Raw genomic sequence first — 23220 nt, forward strand, 5'->3', positions numbered from 1 at the left:
ATAACTAGAGCATGCACCACTCTGGCGAGACAGTCCGCAGGCAGATAGGGTCTCAGCCTACGTACCAGATGGAGCTGGTAAACAGCTGCCCTGGACACAGAATTGACCTGTGCCTCCATGGACAGCTGTGAGTCCAAAATGACTCCCAGGCTGTGCACCTGGTCCTTCAGGGGCACAGTTACCCCATTCAGGACCAGGGAATCCTCCCAATGAAATCGAAAGCTGGGATATAGGCTGGGATAGCTCCGTAGGTAGAGCATGAGACTCAGTCTCAAGGGTTCAAGCAAGCTCCATGCATGGAGGTAGCTGGGGGTGCAGCTGCTCCCCTCACTAAATGAAGCAAATAAAAACTGACCAATTGCATCACAGATAACTGTTCTGCCCCCCCCCCCCATTCTGTGGGAGGGCAGGCTTCATTTGCGGGGGGGGGGCAGAACCTCTGTTGAGTATTTTTATCGATTTACTTGATGGGGGGCAGGGGCCCCCTTGGCTATACCCAGGGCCCCATGTTGGGCAGAATATTTCTGCATTGTAGGGCGTTGGACTAGAATTCAGCGGTTCCTAAACTTGGGTCTCCAGCCGTTTTTGGACTACAGTTCCCATCATCCCCGACTACTGGTCCTGCTAGCTAGGGATGGTGGGAGTTGTAGTCCGAAAACAGCTGGAGACCCAAGTTTGGAACACCGCACTAGATTATCCTAGTGTTCCCTTCCATCTCTGCAGTTCTATGAATTAACTGCACGTTTAATTCCAAATCCTATTCAAACTATTTAGACCGGGTCCAAAAGAACATGAGAAGAACCTTCTGGGTCACAGTGGCCAACCAGCTGCCGCAACAAGAAACCAGGGATACAGACCATGAGCCCAAGAGCCACTAGCCTGGTTTCCAACAACTGGTACCCAAAATCATTGCCTCCAGCTGCAGAGGCGCAGCACCATAGCCATCATGACTGGTAGTAGCCCCAAGCCGTCCAAATTGGCCATCCCTGCCCAAGGCGTGCGCCTTTGTGCCTTAGCGGCGGCGCACTCTGCACGCCCTCAGAGGCGCTCTCGCCTAGGGAGACTCCTGGGTCTAAGGCAGCAGCCCCCGTTCCCCCGAAGCCTCTGGCCGTTCGTAGCGAGGCGCCCCCACCCCGGGGCTGCGCGGCGCGTGCGTAAAGGCGCCCGTGCGCCCTTCCTTCCTCGCCTGGGACGCGCGCTGCATGCAGGTACCGGCCGAAGGAAGCGGCTGCCTCTCCGACGGACAGCCAGGCAGCCGCTGCAAGGTGGAAGACCGCGAGGCCCAGGAGGGGCCGCCGCCCGCTTGCCAAAGCGAGCATCTCTTGCTGGCAGCTGCAAGGATGGCGACCGACAGTAAGTGCGCTCCTGGGGGGTCCCTGCAAAACGGGGGTGGGGTGGGGGCTCTTGTTTTTGCAGGCTTGGACGCGGGATCCCTGCTCCCTTGCTAGACGTGCGGGTCTCTCTGTGATCTCCCCCTCCTCCAGTTTCCTTGCGAGATGCGCGAGCCTCGCGCGCTTCCGCGGAACCTTCCTCCTCCTTCTCCATCCTCTCCTGCTGGCTTCGCTGCGAGGCCCACCTGAGCCATCGCTCTCGCCTGCCCTCTTCCCCGTTGCCTGCGCCTCTCTGCAGTGAGCCGAGCGGGGCTGATGCCGTTGCTGCATCGGGAGCCTTCCTCGAGGAGCTCTCGGCCCGGGCTGGGGGCTGCAGCTGAATCCAGAGGCTTTAGGCAACGTCCCCCCCACCACCACATTGCAAATCCTTATCCCCTATGTTGCTGTGTGTGGGACTCTGGTATAATATGTGCCGTGTGTCTATGGGGCCATGGGCTGGGGGTGTGACTGCAAGGAACTGGGGCGAGGCAGTGCCCCCCCCCCCGCCCGGAGGGTTTTGTGCATCTTGTATTGGGTATTCATATACTTTAAGGACGCACACAAAGTACTTTACGTATTGGAGCCTTGCGTAGCTAAGAAGTCACCAGTTATGACCAAGAGGGAAGCATTGACCTGATCAGGGGGTCCCCGAGATTTTGAGAGCTGCATCACATCTTTAAGGGCGGCAGAAAGAGAATGTAATAGAGAAGCCCTCTACAAAACCCCAGTGGGGACAGAGTATGTTGGTCGGTTGTTGGGGGGAGAAAAAGGAAAACTGGAGGAGGCGAATGGAATCTCCTGGAATTGGGACATCATGGCTGGCTGGCTGGCTGGCCAGCTTGGACCCTGAACAGGAGCTGGCCACAGTGCAACAGCTTTGCTTAAAACCCCAACTTCTTGTCGTCCAAAATAGCTGCACAGCTGGCCGTGTGTGGCTGCAGCCACTAAGATGGGATAGAAGCCCCTTTGTTAGCATTGGATGTGTGTGCATATGTGTGTCCTTTTTTGTGGTGGTGGAAGAATTGCATTTGTTACCCTGTAACTGCTTTGTTTGTGTCGGTCAATTTCGTGTTTGTATAGGGATGTAATAGTACTGCTCTATTATGCCTTGGTCAAACCACACCTGTGTCCAGTTCTGGGCTCCACAGTTTAAGAAGGATGTTGACAAGCTGGAAGGTGTGCAGAGGAGGGTGACCAAGATGATCCAGGGTCTGGAAACCAAGCCTGATGAGGAACGGTTGAGGGAGCTGGGTAGGTTTAGCCTAGAGGAGACTGAGAGGAGATATGATAGCCATCTTCAAATATCTGAAGGGCCGTCACATGGAAGATGGAGCAAGTTTGTAGGACCTGAACCAATAGCTTCAAGTTGCAAGAAATACGATTGCAACTAAACATTAGGAAGAACTTTCTGAGAGGAGGTGCTGTTTGACAGTGGAACCTGCATCAGAAGGTGGACTCGCCTTCACTGGAGGTTGTTTTTGAAACAGAGGCTGGGTGATCATCTGTCTAGCTGTCACCATAGATAGCTCAGTCGGTAGAGCACCTGACTCTTAATCTCATGGTTGTGGGTTCAAGCCCCATGTTGGGCAAAAGATTATTTCATTGCACAGGGTTGGACTAGATGACCCTCATGGCCTCTTCCAACTCTACAAATCTGTGAGCGTATTATTTCCTGCATTGTAGCTGGTTGAACTAGATGATCCTTGGAATCCCTCCCAAATCTAGAGTTTTGTGCTTCTATTTATGTAACGAAGTTGGGTCACCCAAGACAAGTTGACTTTGTGTTTTTGTTTATGGCATTTATAGGACATTTATAGACCATTTACAGGGAACCAGGCAGAGGGCCTTCTCGGAAGTGGCACCTGCCCTGTGAAACGCCCTCCCAGCAGATGTCATGGCAATAAACAACTATTTTACTTTTAAAAGACAACTGAAGGCTGCCCTGTTTAGGGACGTTTTTAATGTCTGATGCTGTATTGTTTTTAATATTCAGTTGGAAGCCGTCCAGAGTGGCTGGGGAGGCCCAGCCAGATGGGCGGGGTATAAATAATAAATTATTATTATTATTATTATTATTATTATTATTATTATTATTATTATTATTATTATTATTCCACCACACATAGGCTTCTCATGCAGGCACTGAACAGACCCTGATCTGATTTGCTTCATTAGATATGAAAATTTGCCACCGACTCTTAATCCATTTTTTGTTTCTATGAAAGCAGAAGTGGCGGCAGTCAGATCCTAGTTAACATGACCGCATTCATTTCATTTCATTTCGCTTTTAACTTGTATACCTCCAGGGAGATGTTCTCTAGGGTTTCAGGCATGGTGCTCCCCAGCCACGCCCAGAGATGGGCGAGAATTGAACCTATGACCCTCAGCATGCAAGGCAAATGCTCCACCACTGTCAGGAGCGAGCCAGCCATAAATCACATGGAGTTAGTGAAGTTAACTCTTTATTAGAAGAAACAAGATCAGCTCAGGAGTGCCAGGCCTAATGAGCACAACAGTGCTTCTTTGGTAGGTCTTGCCCCTGCGAGGCAGCTGCATAGCTGTCAACTTTCCCCTTTTCTTGCGAGGAATCCTATTCGGAATAAGGGAATTTCCCTTTAAAAAAGGGAAACGTTGACAGCTATGGGCAGCTGCCTAAGGCTCCTCCCATCGGGGGTCCTTCCCAAGCAATCTGAGACTGCACCAGTGTGCCTGCCTTTGCTCCTTCATCATGTCTCTCCTGGTCCTGGGAGACTGGGGGAGAGGGGAGCTTGCTGTAGCAGGAGCGGGAGGCAACCTGCCCTCTTCAGCAGCCTGACTCATCTCTGCCTCTTGGCCTTCCTCCTCTCCTGCTTCCACTTCTGCCTCTGATTCTGGACTGCTCTCTGCCTCAGCCTCTTCCTGCTCACTAAACTCTGTTGCCTCTTCAGCTCCTCCTCCCAGTCTTCCCCCTCTTCTCCCTCTGACCACTCACCATCACCCATCACCAACCCCCGGGTTCTGAGCCTTCTTCCCCTGGGGGTTCCCCAGCTGGTGCCTCCCCCCACCCCCTCTGCATCCAGCCAGTCCAAGACAACCACTGAGCTGTGGCTTATGAGCAGGAGAATTGCCCTCCTTTGGCTGAGTCAATGCACACATCTGAACCCTTGCTACAGCTTGTGGAGAGTTTTTACTATCCTTTAGATATGGGGAAAGGCCCCTGTTGCCACTGGAGGGTGGGGTGGGGGGTTGTGGAAGTGGGTGGGACAGAGAGTTCTGCAAAAGCCCTGGCAAAATTCTCTTGGCAACACAAGCCATTTCACTGTTTTTTGAGCCCTTGCATCCTGGTAGCCAGGCAAGCCAAGGGGGCAGTGTGGCACAGAACACTCAAATTAAGCCAGAATTGGGTGTTCAGATTTGTAACATACATCAGTTATTGCAAGCCAAGATTCACTTGTGGTTTCAGATTACGGTCTGCCGGCTGCAAACTAACCATCGTTTAGGGAGCTCGGTTGGGTTTGTATAGCAAACAAGCCAGAGTTAAGGTAAACAGGCTGTGGTCTCGTATTACTCCTAATCCAGCCTCTGTCTGAATATTTTGGAAATTTTAAATTCACAATCATTGCCTCCCATGCTGAGTGTATTTAAGTGCAGTAGGGGGTCCTGAGGGACACAGGTGGCTCTGTGGTCTAAACCACAGAGCCTAGGGCTTGCCGATCAGAAGGTCAGTGGTTCGAATCCCCACGACGGGGTGAGCTCCCGTTGCTCGTTCCCTGCTCCTGCCAACCTAGCAGTTCAAACACACGTCAAAGTGCGAGTAGATAAATAGGTACCGCTCTGGCGGGAAGGTAAACAGCATTTCCGTGCGCTGCTCTGGTTCGCCAGAAGCGGCTTTGTCATGCTGGCCACATGATCCGGAAGCTGAACGCCGGCTCCCTCCGCCAATAAAGCAAGATGAGCGCCGCAACCCCAGAGTTGTCCGCGACTGGACTTAACAGTCAGGGGTCCCTTTAACTTTAGGGGGTCCTGACCTTATCGTTTTTGGTGCTACAGCTAGTTGCAGCTAATAATTTTGCTGCAGCTAATAATTTTTGGATCAGCTTTTTATGTTCTAATATTGTTTTCATTCCTGATGTCAAGGCCATCCCATGGGTTGCAATTTAAATTGTGCTGTGTGCTTTCTGTAATAGCAGTCTGTCTCGTTTCTAAACTGACTTAGATGTGACTTAGATGTGAGGACCCATCCATCAAAACACAGAAATGTCTGCCTGCCTCTGAATACAATTTCTAACACAAACCGTTTCCAGAATGTTATGGCCCAGTCTGGAAAATCATTCCAGGATCCACAAGCATCCCTCCCCTCTTAATAATTCTGGGTTCAGTGCGAAGCCATAGGCCTGTGTAAAGTCATAAGAACATAGGAAGATCTTGTGCTGGATCAGGCAAGGAGCGTCTGGTCCAGTATCCTGTTCTCACAGCGGCTGACTAGATGCCTCCATGGGGAGCACACTAGCTGGACCCGAGTGCAAGAGCATTCTGCCCCCCTGTGATTCCCAGCAACTGCCACTAGGAGGCATATGACCTCTGGCAGTGAAGATGGAACAGCAGGGGGCCGGTCCACTGTACCTCAGACCTTGTGGGGGGCCGGACTAAATTTTGGAAAAAAAATATGAACGAATTCCTATGCCCCACAAATAAAACCAGAGATGCATTTTAAATAAAAAGACACATTCTACTCATGTAAAAATACGCTAATTCCTGGACCGTTCGTGGGCCAGATTGAGAAGGCGGTTGGGCTGGATCCGGCCCCCGGGCCTTAGTTTGCCTACCCACAAGATAGAACATGGTCATCCCTGGTTGGACTGAATTCATCCAATCCTCTTTGAAAGCCATCCGCACTGGGAATTCTGGCTTTGATGTTGGTTAATGTAAGTTAGCCTTGTAAAGCCTGGAATGATAATCTGAACTGGCCTGCTAAATGTACAGGTTTGCATAAGTGTGTAACACACACACACACACACACACACACAGAGAGAGAGAGAGAGAGAGAGAGAGAGAGACGTATAAATGCTGAAGGCAGCCTTGTTTAGGGAAGTTTTTAATGTTTGATATTTTATCATGTTTTTAATGTTCTGTTGGGAGCTGCCCAGTGTGGTTGGGGAAACCCAGCCAGATGGGCGGGGTATAAATAAATAAATAAATAAATAAATAAACAAATTATTATTATTATTATTATTATTATTATTATTATTATTAACTAATTAATTACATTTTTATACCACCCTATACCCGCAGGTCTCAGGGTGGTTCATGGGATAAAATTGCAATATAAAATCACAAAATACATTATCAAAGTCAAAACAAAAACAACACCTCCCAACACATTTTAAAAGGGCGTTGGAGGTCAATCAGCCAAAGGCTTGGTTAAAAAGAGGAATGTTTTTGCCTAGTGCTGAAAAGTGTATAATGAAGGTGCCAGGCGAGTCTCCCTGGGGAGAGGATTCCTCAAATGGGGAGCCACTGCAGAGAAGGCCCTGTTCTCATGTTGCCACCCTCTAGATCTCTCGTGGAGGAGGTACACGAAGAAAGGCCTCAGAAGATGATCTCAGGGTAGGTTCATATAGAAAGAGGCGGTCCTTGAGGTATCGCGGCCCAGAATTGTTTAAGTTACTAGAAAGTAGATTCTGACTGAACATCAGGAATACCTTTCTGGTGGTAAGAGCAGTTCAACAGTGAAACAGGCTCCCTTGGGAGGCTGGATTGCCATCGGAATCCCTTTCAACTCTGCAATTCTCTAATATATATAATTGCATGTTTGGCAACTTTTTAAAAAAGTAATTTTTATTGATTTTCTTTTCTTAAAACAAATACCCAATATCATTGCTAAACATACATTTCCCAATCCACTCCCCCCCCCCCCAATTGACTTCTCTCAACTACCATTTCTGGTTTGTTACATCCAATGATACATTTTGCTGCTTATATACATTACTATGTTACCACGTATAGTTAAAGCTATGGTTTTCCCAGTAGTGATATATGGAAGTGAGAGCTGGACCATAAAGAAGGCTGATCGCTGAAGAATTGATGCTTTTGAATTATGGTGCTGGAGGAGACTCTTGAGAGTCCCATGATCTGCAAGAAGATCAAACCTCTCCATTCTGAAGGAAATCAGCCCTGAGTGCTCACTGGAAGGACAGATCCTGAAGCTGAGACTCCAAGACTTTGGCCACCTCAGGAGAAGAGAAGACTCTCTGGAAAAGACCCTGATATTGGGAAAGATGGAGGGCACAAGGAGAAGGGGATGACAGAGGACGAGATGGTTGGACAGTGTTCTCGAAGCTACTAGCATGAGTTTGACCAAACTGTGGGAGGCAGTGGAAGACAGGAGTGCCTGGCGTGCTCTGGTCCATGGGGTCACAAAAAGTTGGACACGACTAAACGACTAAACAACAACAACCATTTATACTCCCAATCCAGCTGGGAGGTGGGGATGGAGAGGCCTGTCCCCTTTAGCCACGTCCAGAAAGATCTTTGGCTAGTTGTTTTCTGGGGCAACCAGTCAACCCGTATTCTTCTGGCATAAATTTAGCTAGAGGTGTAACTTAACAAAGAGTCTGCTTTGACCTCTTTAGCAGGGTTTTCTGTATAATCCCATTTTGCAGATAAAAGCACAAGCTTTGGGGAGATTCTGCTTATAATATCCAGACTCACTGCCCACCCACCCTGGTTGGCTTCTGTCCATCTCGGGAGACAATGGAAGAATGTGTCTTCGGGGATGAAGTCAAATTGATGGAGAGTTATAGCCCCTGCTGTGACTATAGAGATCCTATAACACTATTGCTCCATCTTAGAAATGATGAATTGAGGTGGAGGGACGTGGGCGGGAAGTGACTTGCCTAAAAACCACCTACTTAATTGTATCTTTCAGCAGAGATTTGAATGGAAATCTCTTGATATGTGCTTAAAATCCCACATTACTGGTTGTTGGTTTTCATTGGGTTTGACGTGCTACAAATGGGTTTGGGGGCTTGGGTGTTGTCGGACTACAACTCCCATCTTCCTGAGTCAGCTTAGCCAGTCGTCGGGGATGATGGGTGTTGTAGTCTGGAGACCCAAGATTAAAGAGCGCTGATCGTAAGGCTGAGCTGTGACGGGATGGGGGGAAGCCACTTTTAGGGTAAAATCCCCCCACAAGGTGGAACCTCAGAGAGCTGGTTTGTGAGGCTATCCAGTGAGGGATATTTACTTCTGCTGAAATTAAAATATTGAAATGGCTTTGTTCCTCTATTTTGGCTCAGGCTGTGGTTGCTTAGTTACAGGAATTGTTCTGCTTTCAGGGCCTTGGATGAATATATATGCAAATATGCAAGAGACAACTTCTGTTGCCAATTTAGGTCCTTCTGGTGTATCATCCAAATGTTGCATGAATGAGAAACAGTCTGCTTATGAAGATGGCAGGCTGTGCAATTATGTCTTGTTTTCATCTTCTGCAGCCCTCTGCATGCTGTGACACACTGTAGCTGCCACAGGTTTTTTGAGTACAATATTTCAGGTGGCACGATGTGAATTTGCGACGTCGCAGAGACGGGCCTAGGAGAAATATTGCCCAATATGCAGACAGGACTGGAAGAGTCTGGCATGCAGATCTTGGGGTGGGGGTGGGCGGGCTCTCCTGTTTGACCCACAACATCCATCCACCACATTCAGATGTGATCCTTTAGAGCAGGGTTTCTCAAACTCAGGTCCTCAGACATTGTTGGACTACAACTCCCATTATCCCTAGCTGGCAGAACCAGTGGATGGGGATGATGGGTGTTGTAGGCTAACATCAGCCAGGGACCCAGATTTGAGAAACGCTGTTTTAGAAACTCGTTCAAAGGTGTGCATGCAGTTGGGAGGAGGCAAAATGAGTAAATTGTGAGTTTTGGAAAAAGGTTGCATGGACCCTGCAAATGCTGGGGATTTCATATAAGCAGAAGGTTTTTTTGTTTTTTTAAGGATTGAACAAATGGCGCTGGCTTTATAACAAAGGTGTCATATTATTTCTTTAGAATGCTACAGCGGTGTCCTGCTGACATTGGCTATGTTTGCATGTCACCGTAAGCCAGATTTTGCCCACCGACAACTCCTATGTTGTCCAAAACATCTGGAAGGCACTGGGTGGGCAAATGTCAACCATGGTGTCAGGGAACTGCCATCGGCTCAGAGGCGAGAAATAGAACGGCAGTTGTGTTACAGGGAGCCTCCGAAAAACTTGCAAAGCAGTTCCTTTTTTTTAATATAATGATATTTATTAAGTTTTCCAACATAAGAAAAATTACAAAAATAGAAAAAAAGAAAACAAAAGAATACACAAAATACAAAATACATAATAGAAATAGCAAAGAAAAATAAAAAAGTTAAAACTAAATCCGTCTTTCTATTATCTTACCACTCATTTGCTTATTTTCTTGACTTCCTCGCACCTCCCTTTTTTGTATTCTAGTTAATAATTGGTTCAGCAAATCCATACCCTCTTAATTTATCCTTAATTTCTTATCTTCACATATTATAAACTTCGATTTTTCGTCTAAAATCAATCCATTTTTACATATTCCTTTGCCTTATTGCTAAAACCTCTTCATTTCATTTCAACATCATTAACATTCAATAATTTTATAGTGTTTCTGTAAATAGTCTTTAAAGCAGTTCCTCTTCCGGGGAGGAGGAAAGCCCCACCTCCTGTGGGGAAGAGGTGCAAGGGGCAGAGGATGCTAGGGAGAGCCTTAATACCGCTCCTGAGCAAGCCGGAGGGGAGGGAAGCACGCCCTTGCCATCGCCCATCCTGCGCAGTAGTCTGAGGCGCAGAGAGGGGCGGAGACGGTTGGGGGTAACGAAACTTTTCTGCTGGGGGTGGTACAAAAAAAGACCACTCCCGGATTCTGCTAGTGAATGAGCCAGACATGAACTTTTGACGCTCTGCACTGTAAATAGTAAAGGTAAAGCGACCCCTGACCATTAGGTCCAGTCGTGACCGACTCTGGGGTTGCGGCGCTCATCTCGCTTTGTTGGCCAAGGGAGCCGGCGTACAGCTTCCGGGTCATGTGGCCAGTATGACTAAGCCGCTTCTGGCGAACCAGAGCAGCCACGGAAACGCTGTTTACCTTTCCGCTGGAGTGGTACCTATTTATCTACTTGCACTTTGACGTGCTTTCGAGCTGCTAGGTTGGCAGGAGCAGGGACCGAGCAACGTACCGCCGACCTTCTGATCTTCTGATCGGCAAGTCCTAGGCTCTGTGGTTTAACCCACAGCGCCACCCGCGTCCCCTTCACTGCAAATAGTTTGCACCAAAATAAAGCCTGTAAAAGACAGGTTGGAGTCCTGCCTGGTTACTCTTGAGCAACCGCAATAGCCATCTGACACATGGTTTACTGTGTGTGGGTAGCATGCTGTTGAATGGTCCCTATTTCACTTCTCCGTTCCTCAAGCTGGTGGTAACAAACCCTGGCTTTTCATGCCGGGCGAACCAGCATTCATGGTTTGTTTCTGCCGAACAAACCGGGACATGAAGCCAAGGTTTTGTTCTTGGCTGACCGACCATTTTGAACAAATTAGGGCTACATTCTATCTACCCCCACTATTGGAGGCAGAAAATGCTTCTGAACACCAGTTGCTGGAAACTTCTGGAGGAGAGAGGGCTCTTGTGCCTGGTTCCCGGTTGAGGGATTTCCAGTGTGGCTGGCCACTGTGAGAAAGCGTGTTCTCCCTCATGGAGAGTGCGTGCTGCGGTGGGGTCCACCAGGCCACCCCTCTGTTGCCAGGCAGGATTACTAAGGAAGCATGTGGCAACGATTGGATGGCTGGGTTGCTGGGTGTTATGTACTGAGTTGAATAGGATCTAAAAGGCAGCAGTCTGATTGGTCCTAGAACAATAGAATCCAAGATGCAGCAGTCTGATTGGTCCTAAAACAATGCAGCAGTATGATTGGTCTGCAGGAGCCACCCAATCCAGCTCCTGGTGGAAGTGAATCCACAACCTGATTGGCCTATAGGAGAATTCCAGAATTAGCCAATCCTCTTGTGCAGCCCATTGTGTAGATAATGTATATAAAGCAGAACAAAATAAAAGAAAAAAAATTCCTTCCAGTAGCACCTTAAAGACCAACTAAGTTCTAGGTATGAGCTTTCGTGTGCATGCACACTTCTTCAGATACACTGAAACAGAAGTCACCAGACCCTTCTATATAGTGAGAAGGTGGGGAGGGGTATTACTCAGAGGGTGGTGGGAATGGGTGATAGGCAGATAGCTGTGATGAGCCTGTTGACGACTCTTAACGACTGCAATAGGTCTTACAGGAAAAAGCAAGGGGTGAGAAGGTGAAAAATGGCTTTGTCATGTATAATGAGATAAGAATCCAATGTCTTTGTTAAGACCAGGTCTTTCCATGGTTTTAAGTTTGGTAATAAGTTGCAATTCAGCAGCTTCTCTTTCCAGTCTATTTCTGAAATTCCTTTGTAATAGAACAGCTACTTTGAGATCTTGTATAGAATGTCCTGGGAGATTGAAGTGTTCTCCTACTGGTTTCTCTGTCTTGTGATTCCTGATGTCGGATTTATGTCCGTTTATCCTTTGGCGTAAGGTTTGGCCTGTTTGTCCAATATAGAGAGCTGAAGGACACTGTTGGCATTTGATGGCATACACAATGTTAGACGATGAGCAATTAAATAGTCCCGAGATGGTATGTGTGATGTTGTTGGGGCCAGTAATGATGTTGTCTGGGTGTATGTGGCAGCAAAGTTGGCATCTGGGTTTATTGCAGGCTCTGGTGCCAGTGTCCGTGTTAAGTCTGGTAGTAGTATTATTGTGGGTTAGGAATTGTTTAAGATTGGGTGGCTGTCTGTAGGCAATGAAAGGTCTTCCTCCCAGAGCTTGAGAAAGAGAACTGTCATTGTCCAGGAGAGGTTGTAGATCTCTGATGATGCGTTGTACTGTTTTAACTTGGGAGCTATATGTGATGACTAGAAGTGTTCTGTTATTTTCTTTTTTGGGTCTGTCTTGCAGCAAGTTCTCTCTGGGTATCAGTCTGGCTCTGTTGATCTGTTGTCTAACTTCATCTGCTGGGTATTTTAGTTCTAAAAGGGTTTGCTGTAGATCTCTTAGGTGAGAGTCTCTGTCTGTAGAATTGGAACAGATGCGGCTGTAACATAGTGCCTGGCTATATACAATGGACTGTTTGGTATGTTTGGGATGGTAGCTAGAGGCATGTAGATATGTTTGTCGGTCAGTCGGTCAGTGTCTTTATACCTGTGGAATATTTCTGCTTTCTCATCCTTTGCTCTGTGGCGCTTTGAAAACCTCTCTTGCCTTTTTATTTATTTTTTTTGCTTCAGACTGGCTAGCACAGGTCCCTAAGGAAAGATGAACGCACATATGGCAAAACCCCAAAAGGCACCAGATATGCACAGCTTTTATCAGAGCTGTGGGTAAATTAGGCCAGAACTTGAATTATTGAACGTTCTCACCATTCTCGAAGCTGCCTAATGGAGCATTATCTCAAGTGTAGTCAGAGAGCTGCATGAATCAAGCTCGAGATTGTTTTACGACCCAGCCCCTGCCATGCTGATCTGTAAGTAAGTTCTGTTCTGTTGCAACAGGAGGGACTTTCAAGCATGCATAATTAGGATTTCAGCCCTGCAGCCCTGTTCTCACCATATTTTTGTTGGCATCTGTCTGCCTCGTGAGACAAATGGAGCGTGCTTCCGGGGGTGAAGTCAGACCGCAGGCCTGGGCATCACCTCCCTCATGTGGTCCAAAGGAAAGCAGAGCTAGGTGTTTGGCACCAGTTTGGCTGCAGGAGTTGCTGGAAGGAGGCATACAAGGCGTCAGCCGACTGCCTTAGAGACTCCACTCCAGTGGCGTAGCGTGGGGGGTGCAGGGGGTGCCAGCCACACCGGGTGCAACATTTGGGGGGGGGGGCGCTCGTAGCTCTCTGCCCGTACCTGGCTCACCCACTCTCTCTCACAGTGCTGGCTGTGCGAATCCGATCCGAGCTGCCAGGTCGCCGCCCACTGTGGAGGGGGAGGGTGCCAAGCGTGCGTTGTGGTGCAGAGCGGAGAGAGAGCGAGAGAGGGACTATCTGGGGGAGGGACAGTGCAGCGCTGAGCGCGGGAGAGAACCACACCCAACCAGCCCAGGCAGCAGCAAGAAGAAGCTGGCAGCGGTGGCAGGTTAGGGGTTAGGGGCGCAAATTACTTGCCTTGCCCTGGGTTAGGGGGCACAAATTACTTGCCTTGCCCCGGGTTAGGGGGCGCAAATTACTTGCCTTGCTCTTACTGTCAGGAAGTTCTTCCTAATGTTTAGGTGGAATCTTCTTTCTTGTAGTTTGGATCCATTGCTCCGTGTCCGCTTCTCTGGAGCAGCAGAAAACAACCTTTCTCCCTCCTCTATGTGACATCCTTTTATATATTTGAACATGGCTTAACCCCTTAACCTCCTCTTCTCCAGGCTAAACATGCCCAGCTCCCTTAGCCGTTCCTCATAAGGCATCGTTTCCAGGCCTTTGACCATTTTGGTTGCCCTGCTCTGGACACGTTCCAGTTTGTCAGTGTCCTTCTTGAACTGTGGTGCCCAGAACTGGACACAGTACTCCAGGTGAGGTCTGACCAGAGCAGAATACAGTGGCACTATTACTTCCCTTGATCTAGATGCTATACTCCTATTGATGCAGCCCAGAATTGCATTGGCTTTTTTAGCTGCCGCGTCACACTGTTGGCTCATGTCAAGTTTGTGGTCAACCAAGACTCCTAGATCCTTTTCACATGTACTGCTCTCAAGCTTGTCTTTGCATGCAGGGAAAGTCGCTACTCACTGAGGGTTTGAGACCCATCAGCTGACTGAGGAGACCATAGCTGTCAACTTTTCCCTTTTCTTGTGAGGAATCCTATTCAGAATAAGGGAATTTCCCTTAAAAAAAGGGAAAAGCTGACAGCTATGATTGAGACCCCTCACTTGACTTAGTCGACCAGTCAAAGCCGTTTCCCAGGGAAATGTCGCACGCTGACAGCTTCTAGGAGCCACAGGTGAGAGCTGAGTGCAGGATGGACAAAATACCTCAGAAGGAGCATGATGTGTCCCCCACCAAAGGCACTGCCTCTCCCCTGACACCCCATTAATTGAGTGATTTATTAATTAATGATTCAGGTAGGTAGCCGTGTTGGTCTGACGCAGTTGAAATAAATAAATAAAAATATTAAATATCAAAAAGGGTATCAAGAAGTGTGCATGCACACGAAAGCTTATACCCAGAACAAACTTAGTTGGTCTCTAAGATGCTACTGGACAATTTTTTAAATTAATATTTACATCCCACCTTTCCTTCCAAAGAGGAACCCAGGGAAGCAAACACTTCTGTAACACAACTGAAAATAGCAACAAAAGCACAATTTGAAAATTTCAAAAACGATCTGAAACCGTGAAACAGCTTTACAAATTTAAGAACAGATGTAACCAAATCCTGTGTCTGGATAGGCCCTCTGGACCAGATAAGTCTTCAGTGTGCTTCATTCTAAAAGATGCACTTGTAGCAGTAGCACTTGTGGCTTCTGCAGCAGAACCACTCGGTGATTGTGCCCCAAGTTCACCTGGGTCAGCACTGCAATGCTATTGAATTCCCTGGATATCCTTCCAGAGCTGGGTTAAATGCACTGCTTTCTAACAAGGAATCTCTCTTTCTTTCTCTGTCTCTCCCTCCATCTTCGCTGATAATGATAAAAAGCTGAAAAGCACTGCAGATTGCATCCTGGGTTTGTATGTGAGCCCCTGTTGGAATACTTAACAATGGATTAAAACCCCTGAGCTACATTGTGTCTTAATTATTGGGCTGCCTCAGCAGGGGGGGTTAGCATTTTTAACAGCAAGGAGTCAAATGTTTTAATAAGGTTTGGGTTTTCCTTTTGTCTTTCCGGTTGGAGTCTGCTCCTCTCTAATTGCAGTTTTTGCATTGTATAGTAATCAAATTTTTGAACAAGGGGAGGACAGCTTGTTCTCTGGAATTGTTTTCTGCTGTAGCGATTTGGAGGACTGGCCTTCGAAACGAATTGACTGAGGAAATAGTTGGCAAAATTACAAATTCGTGACTTTGGTAGCTGTAATTATTTCACGTTTGTCCGCTCCGGCAGCTTTTGATATTTATAGCCTTTATTTTTTTCATAGTGTGGTATGCAAATGAGCGGTGCAATCCGAACCATGTTTACTTAGAAGCAAAGCAAGCTATGATGTTTCGCTAGTGCTATGAGTTCCATCAGCTGGAACCGGGTGCAGATCAGTGGCAGAGGTGAGGCCCTTAATTTGCCCTAGTTGTGGGTGAGGGCTGTGCATAGCTGTCAACTTACAGATTTGAAAATAAGGGACCAGCAGCCTTGAAAATAAGGGATCAGCAGCCAAAATAAGGGATTTTCCCAGCGCAGGTATGTTCAATTTCTGAGCCCCTCCGAGCCAAAGGCAGAAAGCCCAGCCAGCAGCCAAACGAAGCCTCAAGCAGTGGTTCCCACAGCGCAGCAACCCGGCAAAGGGGATGCACCAAGGAAAACCACCGTCACCTCTCCGCTAGGAAGTGCTGAGCAAAAGCGAGTCCCCAGGCAACGCAGCCAATTTGATCAGCACAAGGCATGCAAGTGCCACCCCCCAGTCGTTCTTAGACTCCTTATTGGGTGAGCAACACAGCCAAGCAACACAGTTTGAGCCTCCCTCCTCCCTGGCCGGCAGGTAGGGAGGGAGAGGAGCTGCTTCCTTTGAAACCCGTGAAATTTAAGGGACATCATCAATAAGGGACAGCAGCGGGACATGGCGCTGGGATAAGGGACTGTCCCGTCAAATAAGGGACACTTGACAGCTATGGGGCTGTGAATGACCTGATGCAACCAGAGACTGAACTCAGTTTGCAAAAGCAGGTTTCAAAACATGTTAGCAGGAAAACCAGCGGACACATTTTAGTTTAGGGGGGAAAGTAAGCATCATCCATGAAGATTTCAGAGGATGGTTGTGGTACGGTTTGCACATCGTTTCGAAAAGTCCGCGTTTGACAGATGCAAACGGAATCAGTGACAACAGCCGCAAGGATCTACACAGATATTAAAAAAACGCTATTAAAAAACCCTATAGGAGTCCCTACCAGAGAGGAATGGCAAATCAAGCTGTTGGAGTGCGCCGAAATGGCAAAATTGACCGGAAAGCTCAGGAACCAAGATGACAAAAACTTTTAATAAAGAATGGGAAAAAATTATAATTTATCTAGGAGACTGCTGTAAGCAGATGAAAACAGTAGCAGCGTTTCAATCACACTAGTAATGTAGCTGATACTATGGACAACATGGAGAGATTTAAAATATGGATTATGAAATAATATGCAGTAGAAGAGGCTGGCAATAGGACCCGTGTAGGGGAAGTCGGGAAGTCGGAGGATTATGAGAAATCTCTAACTATGGATATGTATTTCGAATGGTTATCATACTACACTTGTAAAATCAAATAAAAATTATTTCAAATAAAATAAAATAAATGCAAATGGAATCGAATTGCAACCCCTAGCTATCTGTGAGTATTCAACACTCTCTGCACGTGGCTTTTCAGATCCCAACACCGCCCTTCTGTGTGCAAAGAGAACAGATTTTGAAACCCCGCACCCATCTGTCTCTGTAGAGTAGAAATTATTTTTGTCCTGCATCCTTAATCCATTCAATTCTAGCGCAAGCCAGTTTTTGGGAATAAAAAGAACCTCGCAAGTATCAGTTTGTTTGCTCTCCTGTTGGGAGGGTTGCAAGATTGCAATTGCGAGCATTTGATGGAAGGCGGGTTCTTAATCTCCAGGGGCACCTGCAGCTTCCTAGAGGTCAGGCAGAAGAAGAAGAAGAAGAGTTTGGATTTGATATCCCGCCTTTCACTCCCTTTAAGGAGTCTCAAAGCAGCTAACATTCTCCTTTCCCTTCCTCCCCCACAACAAACACTCTGTGAGGTGAGTGGGGCTGAGAGACTTCAGAGAAGTGTGAGTAGCCCAAGGTCACCCAGCAGCTGCATGTGGAGGGGAGGAGATGCGAACCTGGTACCCCAGATTATGAGACTACCGCTCTTAACCACTACACCACACTGGCAGCCTGGAACGTGGGCCCAGATGATGCAGCCCAGATGATGGAGGGCCTTGAAAAGCCGAAATGTATAAGGAATGGTTGTGGGAGCTGAGTATGTTTCGCCCAGAGAAGAGTCCAGCAGTGTCTGGGCATGGAAGTAGTCAGGATTTATGTAGTGGTGTTGGGGAGCCAGGCAAGCACCTATCATCCTCTGTCTAGCTCTTTCTAGCAGATTTGGAACAAAGTTTCTCTGCAACAGTTAGTGCTCAGAAAAAGAATCCGTCAAAATCCTCAGCCATTTGAAAACTTTGTTGTTGTTGTTTAGTTGTTTAGTCGTGTCTGACTCTTTGTGACCCCATGGACCAGAGCACGCCAGGCACTCCTGTCTTCCACTGCCTCCCGCAGTTTGGTCAAACTCATGCTGGTAGCTTCGAGAACACTGTCCCACCATCTTGTCCTCTGTCATCCCCTTCTCCTTGTGCCCTCCATCTTTCCCAGCATCAGGGTCTTTTCCAGGGAGTCTTCTCTTCTCATGAGGTGGCCAAAGTATTGGAGCCTCAGCTTCAGGATCTGTCCTTCCAGTGAGCACTCAGGGCTGATTTCCTTCAGAATGGATCAGTTTGATCTTCTTGCAGTCCATGGGACTCTCAAGAGTCTCCTCCAGCACCATAATTCAAAAGCATCAATTCTTCGGCGATCAGCCTTCTTTATGGTCCAGCTCTCACTTCCATACATCACTACTGGGAAAACCATAGCTTTAACTATACAGACCTTAATTGAAAACTAGGAAGCTCAATAAAACATGAACACCAGGGAGTGCCTTTCATGCGGTTATCAAGTATATTTTGCAAAATTACAAAGAACACGCCTTTTTCCATCTTGTTTTCTTTTATTAAAAAAATCTAAACTAAAGCAAGTTTCCTTGGATTTGCTGAAAGCTTTTTGCAACATCGTCCGAATGACCTCAGCGAGCGTTTCAGTTTCAAATATTCTGATTAGTTCTACTTTTAGTTAAGTATTTTTATTTATTGGCTTGATGGGGGGGCAGCTGCCCCCTGACTACACACGTGCGTCTAGAAAGCCAAAAATTCTCCATCTAGTTTCCGTGTTCAATTCAAAGTGCTCAGCTCAATGTTTTCTGTGGCTCAGCACCCCCAAGGACTGCCAATCCCCACAGAAACCAACCCAATTCACCACCCGAGGCCCTAAATTGCATACCATCTATAAGTGGGGTGCAGACACGAGAAGAGGCCTTATCAGTGGTGGCTCCCAGTTTTTAAAACACTCTTAACAAGGAAGCACACCTGGAATCTCTTGTTTTTAGGCTCATCTTTACTCCCCCCCCCCAGGCTTTCAGTTTTTAATTGAGAAGAGCAGCTTGAATAGCTCGGTCTGTAGAGCATGAGACCCTTAATCCCAGGGTTTAAGTAGCAGGGGGTTGGATTAGATTACCCTCGCGGTCCCTTCCAACTCTACAAATTCTATGATTCTATGGTAGTTATAACAGTGGCCTTTGGTGCTCATCCTTTAAGTGGGCTGGGTAGGGCTTGCTCCTTTAAATTATGTTTTTGATTCTGTTACTTGTTGCTGCTACATCTGAAAATAGGACCTTTCTTAGTTCTGTTTTTAATGTAGTAAGTTGCTCTGAGATTTATCTAAGTGCAAAAATGCAGATGATGATGATGATAATAATAATAATAATAATAATAATGTTTCCCTCCCCTTATGGTTTTGATACTTTTAAAATGAGGCTGCATTTTAAATTGCATTTTAACCTGTATTTTAAATTGGTTTTCCCCCCCTCCCTATTATGTTTTTACTGCAATTTTTACTGTTGTTAGCTGCCCTGAGCCCAGCTCTAGCCGGGGAGGGCAGGGTATAAATAAAATTTATTTTAATTTATTTAATAGTAATGAATAATCCCTGAATGGCAGAATTTAGATATTTAAAAACTCTGGCAAGTTACACAATCGTGCCACTAGAGGGGGATGCAGTCCTTCTTTTCCGAGCCTTCTGAAACCAGAACGGTGGGTGATTTGATATTAGACTCTACACGGTACTGTTTTGTACTGAACAGATTTGGAAGGCAGTCAGCAGGAATCGAGGCACTTTACTCCTGGCCCTCTAGGGATCCTAGACCTCCCCCCTTGATGCATTTGGAGGTTACGCCGTAGCAGCCTGTCTGGTCAAGGCCGCCTGGCCCTTCCCGTAAATTGCAAGGATATTGAAGAATAAATGAATAATCCCACGATGCAGGCAATTGCGGGCGAGCTCCTTGCTGAGAGCAATTGTCTCCCTCTGCAGCAGCAAAAGGCTTTAGGTTCCCAGCATAAGCATCTTTGCATTGATTGGAAGCGGCAAAATAACCACTTTGCGTTGTTGGAAAGGAAAACCGTCTGACTGCAGCCCTAGAAAGCCCCAAGCACAACATTAAATGGACTCAACAGCCTAATGCTTGCTGAAGGTTTAAGAGAAAGGGTGGGGAGCTCTTTGCCCCAGAGCTACAGGAAGTGAGGGGGTCTTTTTAAAAATTGCATCTGTAACAGCTCCTTTTGCACCCTCTCTTGCATTTTATCGCATCGCAATTTGAAATCTGTAGCAGAATCATTCAGTGCGCGTGGCTGTCAATCAGAAGGCCGGTGGTTCAAGTCAACTCTACAGTTCTACGATTCCGTGAATTGAAATGGCAATACAGTAAAACACAATGCGTATAAAAAAAATAAAATAAAAGAATAATAATAAATTTGATTTATACCCCGCCCTCCCCAGCCCAGACTGGGCTCAGGGCGGCTAACACCAGGTATAAAAACAATTGATTAAAATACAACTTAGAAACAATATTAAAGTACGACATTAAAATGCAGCCTCATTTCAGTAGAAACTCAAATCAAAAACTTTTTGGGGATGAAAACGTCAAATCTTCACCAAGGCCAGCTATCCAGACTGGTCCTATGTGGGCCAGAAAAAGCCAGGGGAGTCCCCAAATAGGAGTTCCATCTCAGAAGGAAAAAGGAAAGGGGGAGGGGATCAAGTTGATTCCAAGCCAAAGGCCAGGCGGAACAACTCTGTCTCACAGAAATCAGATCCCGCAGGGCCCTGGTCTCATGAGACAGAGCGTTCCACCAGGCCGGGGCCAGCGTTAAAAAGGCCCTGGCTCTGGTTGAGGCTAATCTGACCTCCTTAGGGCCTGGGACCTCTAGGGTGTTGCTATTTATGGACCTTAGGGTCCTCCGCGGGGCATACCGGGAGAGGCGGTCCCATAGGTACGAGGGTCCTAGGAATAAAAAGAAGGAATAAAAATGCAGCTGAAAACAGCTCAGCATCCAGCACAGTTGCTGCAGCAGGCAGAGAAATCACCCAGGGCTCCGCCAAGGACCACCAGCAGTTTTCAAGTGGTTTTGTGGGAGTCAAAAAAGTTTGGAGACCGCTGTGGTTTGGCAGTCCTTGAAAGTGACAAGCATTTCCTCTGCCCTTGATCATTTCAGAAGTGTTTGGGGAGAAACCCAGATAGCTCAGCTGGTTAAAGCATGGTACTAATAACACCAAGGTTGCAGGTTCAAACCCCGTATGGGACAGCTGCATATTTCTGCATTGCATAGGGTAGGACTAAGTCATGGGTAGGCCAGCTAAGGCCCGGGGGCCAGATCCGGCCCAATCGCCTTCTAAATCCGGCCCGCGGACGGTCCGGGAATCAGGGAGTTTTACGTGAGTAGAATGTGTCCTTTTATTTAAAATGCATCTTTGGGTTATTTGTGGAGCATAGGAATTTGTTCATTGCCCCCCCCCCAATATAGTCTGCCCCCCCCCCCAGGTTTGAGGGACAGTGGACCAGCCCCCTGCTGAAAAAGTTTGCTGACCCCTGGACTAAATGATCCCTTCCAACTCTGCAATTCTATGGTGAACTGACAAAAGCTTGCCCTTCATCTCACCTGTTTCATAGGAAGCCGCCTTCTGCTGAATGGAGTTATCTAGCTCAGCATTATCTAACTCAGGGGTTGTCAATCTGGTCCCTACCTCCCACTAGTGGGTGTTTCAGGATTCTAGGTGGGTAGGGGGTTCTACTCCACAAGCTGAATCCTCCTTCCATTGAGCACTGGTGGGCGGTAAGGAAATTTTACCATCAAGAAAGATGCATTAGTGGGCGGTAGGTATAAAAAGGTTGGCTACCCCTGGTCTACATGGAGGGGCAGGGGGTCTCAGGTAGGGGGTGTGCAGCTGGTGATGGAACCCGGGACCTTCTGCGTGCAAGGTAGATAGATGCTCTTCCACCCAGTCCCAGCACATCACTGCAAGGCTGTCAGTGTGATGCGTAGGTAACCAAACAAACCCCTGTGTTGCAAAGAGAACGTCAGCAATATCTAGGCAACACGTTGACCATATTCATACGTAATAGACAATCTTTATAGAATTCCTTCAAACCATAACAAGTACAAAATGAAATCTGTAGTCTCGAAGTCTCTGAAAATCTTTAAATGAAGCGAGGTACCAAACCTTGTGTGATGAAAGACAAGCTGTGAAACTGTGAAATATGATGTCCAACACTGAACAGTGATTTCAGATATTGACTACTGTTTCGTAGAATTCTACCTCGCTTCATTTAAAGATTTTCGGAGTCTACAGATTTCATTTTGTACTTGTTATGGTTTGAAGGAATTCTATAAAGATTGTCTATTACGTATATATATAGTCATCGTGTTTCCTAGATATCAGTGTGATATTCGATGGCCCTTGTGGTCTCTTCCAACTCTATGATTCTATGTGATGCAGCAGCAAAAAAGGCTAATGCCATTCTAGGCTGCATCAGCCTAGTCTAGTGACCAGATCAAAGGAAGTCATAGTCTATTGCTCTATTCTGCCTTGGTCAGACCCCTTCTGGAATTCTGTGTCCAGTTCTGGGCGCCACAATTTAAAGTAGCTGGAGGAATAAAGGTAAAGGGACCCTGACCATTAGATTCAGTTGTGACCGACTCTGGGGTTGTGGAGCTCTTCTTGCACACTGGAGCCAGTGTGGTGTAGTGGTTAAGAGCGGTAGTCTCCTAATCTGGGGAACCGGGTTCGCGTCTCCGCTCCTCCACATGCAGCTGCTGGGTGACCTTGGGCCAGTCACACTTCTGTGAAGTCTCTCAGCCCCACTCACCTCACAGAGTGTTTGTTGTGGGGGAGGAAGGGAAAGGAGAATGTTAGCCGCTTTGAGACTCCTTAAAGGGAGTGAAAGGCGGGATATCAAATCCAAACTCTTCTTCTTCTTCTTCTTTATTGGCCGAGGGAGCCGGCGTACAGCTTCCGGGTCATGTGGCCAGCATGACTAAGCTGCCTCTGGCGAACCATAGCAGCGCACGGAAATGCCGTTTACCTTCCCGCCAGAGCGGTACCTATTTATCTACTTGCACTCTGACGTGCTTTCGAACTGCTAAGTTGGCAGGAGCAGGGGCCAAGCAACGGGAGCTCACCCCATGGCGGGGATTTGAACCGCCGACCTTCTGATCGGCAAGTCCTAGTCTCTGTGGTTTAACCCACAGCACCCCCCACGTGGTGGCATTTAAAGCAAGGAGAGACAGCCCTTATGTGAATGGTGGTGATTAGCTGGAAGCAGGGGGAAGATTCTCCCGCACTCATTAAAGCACATACTTGAGCATTAAAAATGAATGCGCGATTTAGGGCTTAATAGGCTTGGTGTGACTCACCCGCAATTGCCATTGATCGCTTATGAAAGTATCAGCTGATCTGAGTTGTGGATGAGAGCAGGGGGAGGTCTGAAGCTCTTCTCTG

General features: G+C 47.3%; 1 protein-coding gene across 1 annotated transcript in view; it reads left to right on the forward strand.

Annotated features, from left to right (window-relative positions):
• Nucleotides 1–1242: 1242 nt before the first annotated feature.
• Nucleotides 1243–23220, forward strand: part of SYT16 (synaptotagmin 16) — a 109376-nt gene continuing 87398 nt past the window's right edge. The window contains exon 1 of the mRNA XM_081862024.1: nt 1243–1353. Coding sequence (XP_081718150.1) covers nt 1341–1353 — 13 coding nt within the window. The 5' untranslated portion in view covers nt 1243–1340. The remainder of the gene's footprint in view (nt 1354–23220) is intronic.

Source organism: Podarcis erhardii, assembly GCF_964252035.2.
Source record: "Podarcis erhardii genome assembly, chromosome: 1".
Classification (NCBI taxonomy): Eukaryota; Metazoa; Chordata; class Lepidosauria; order Squamata; family Lacertidae; genus Podarcis; species Podarcis erhardii.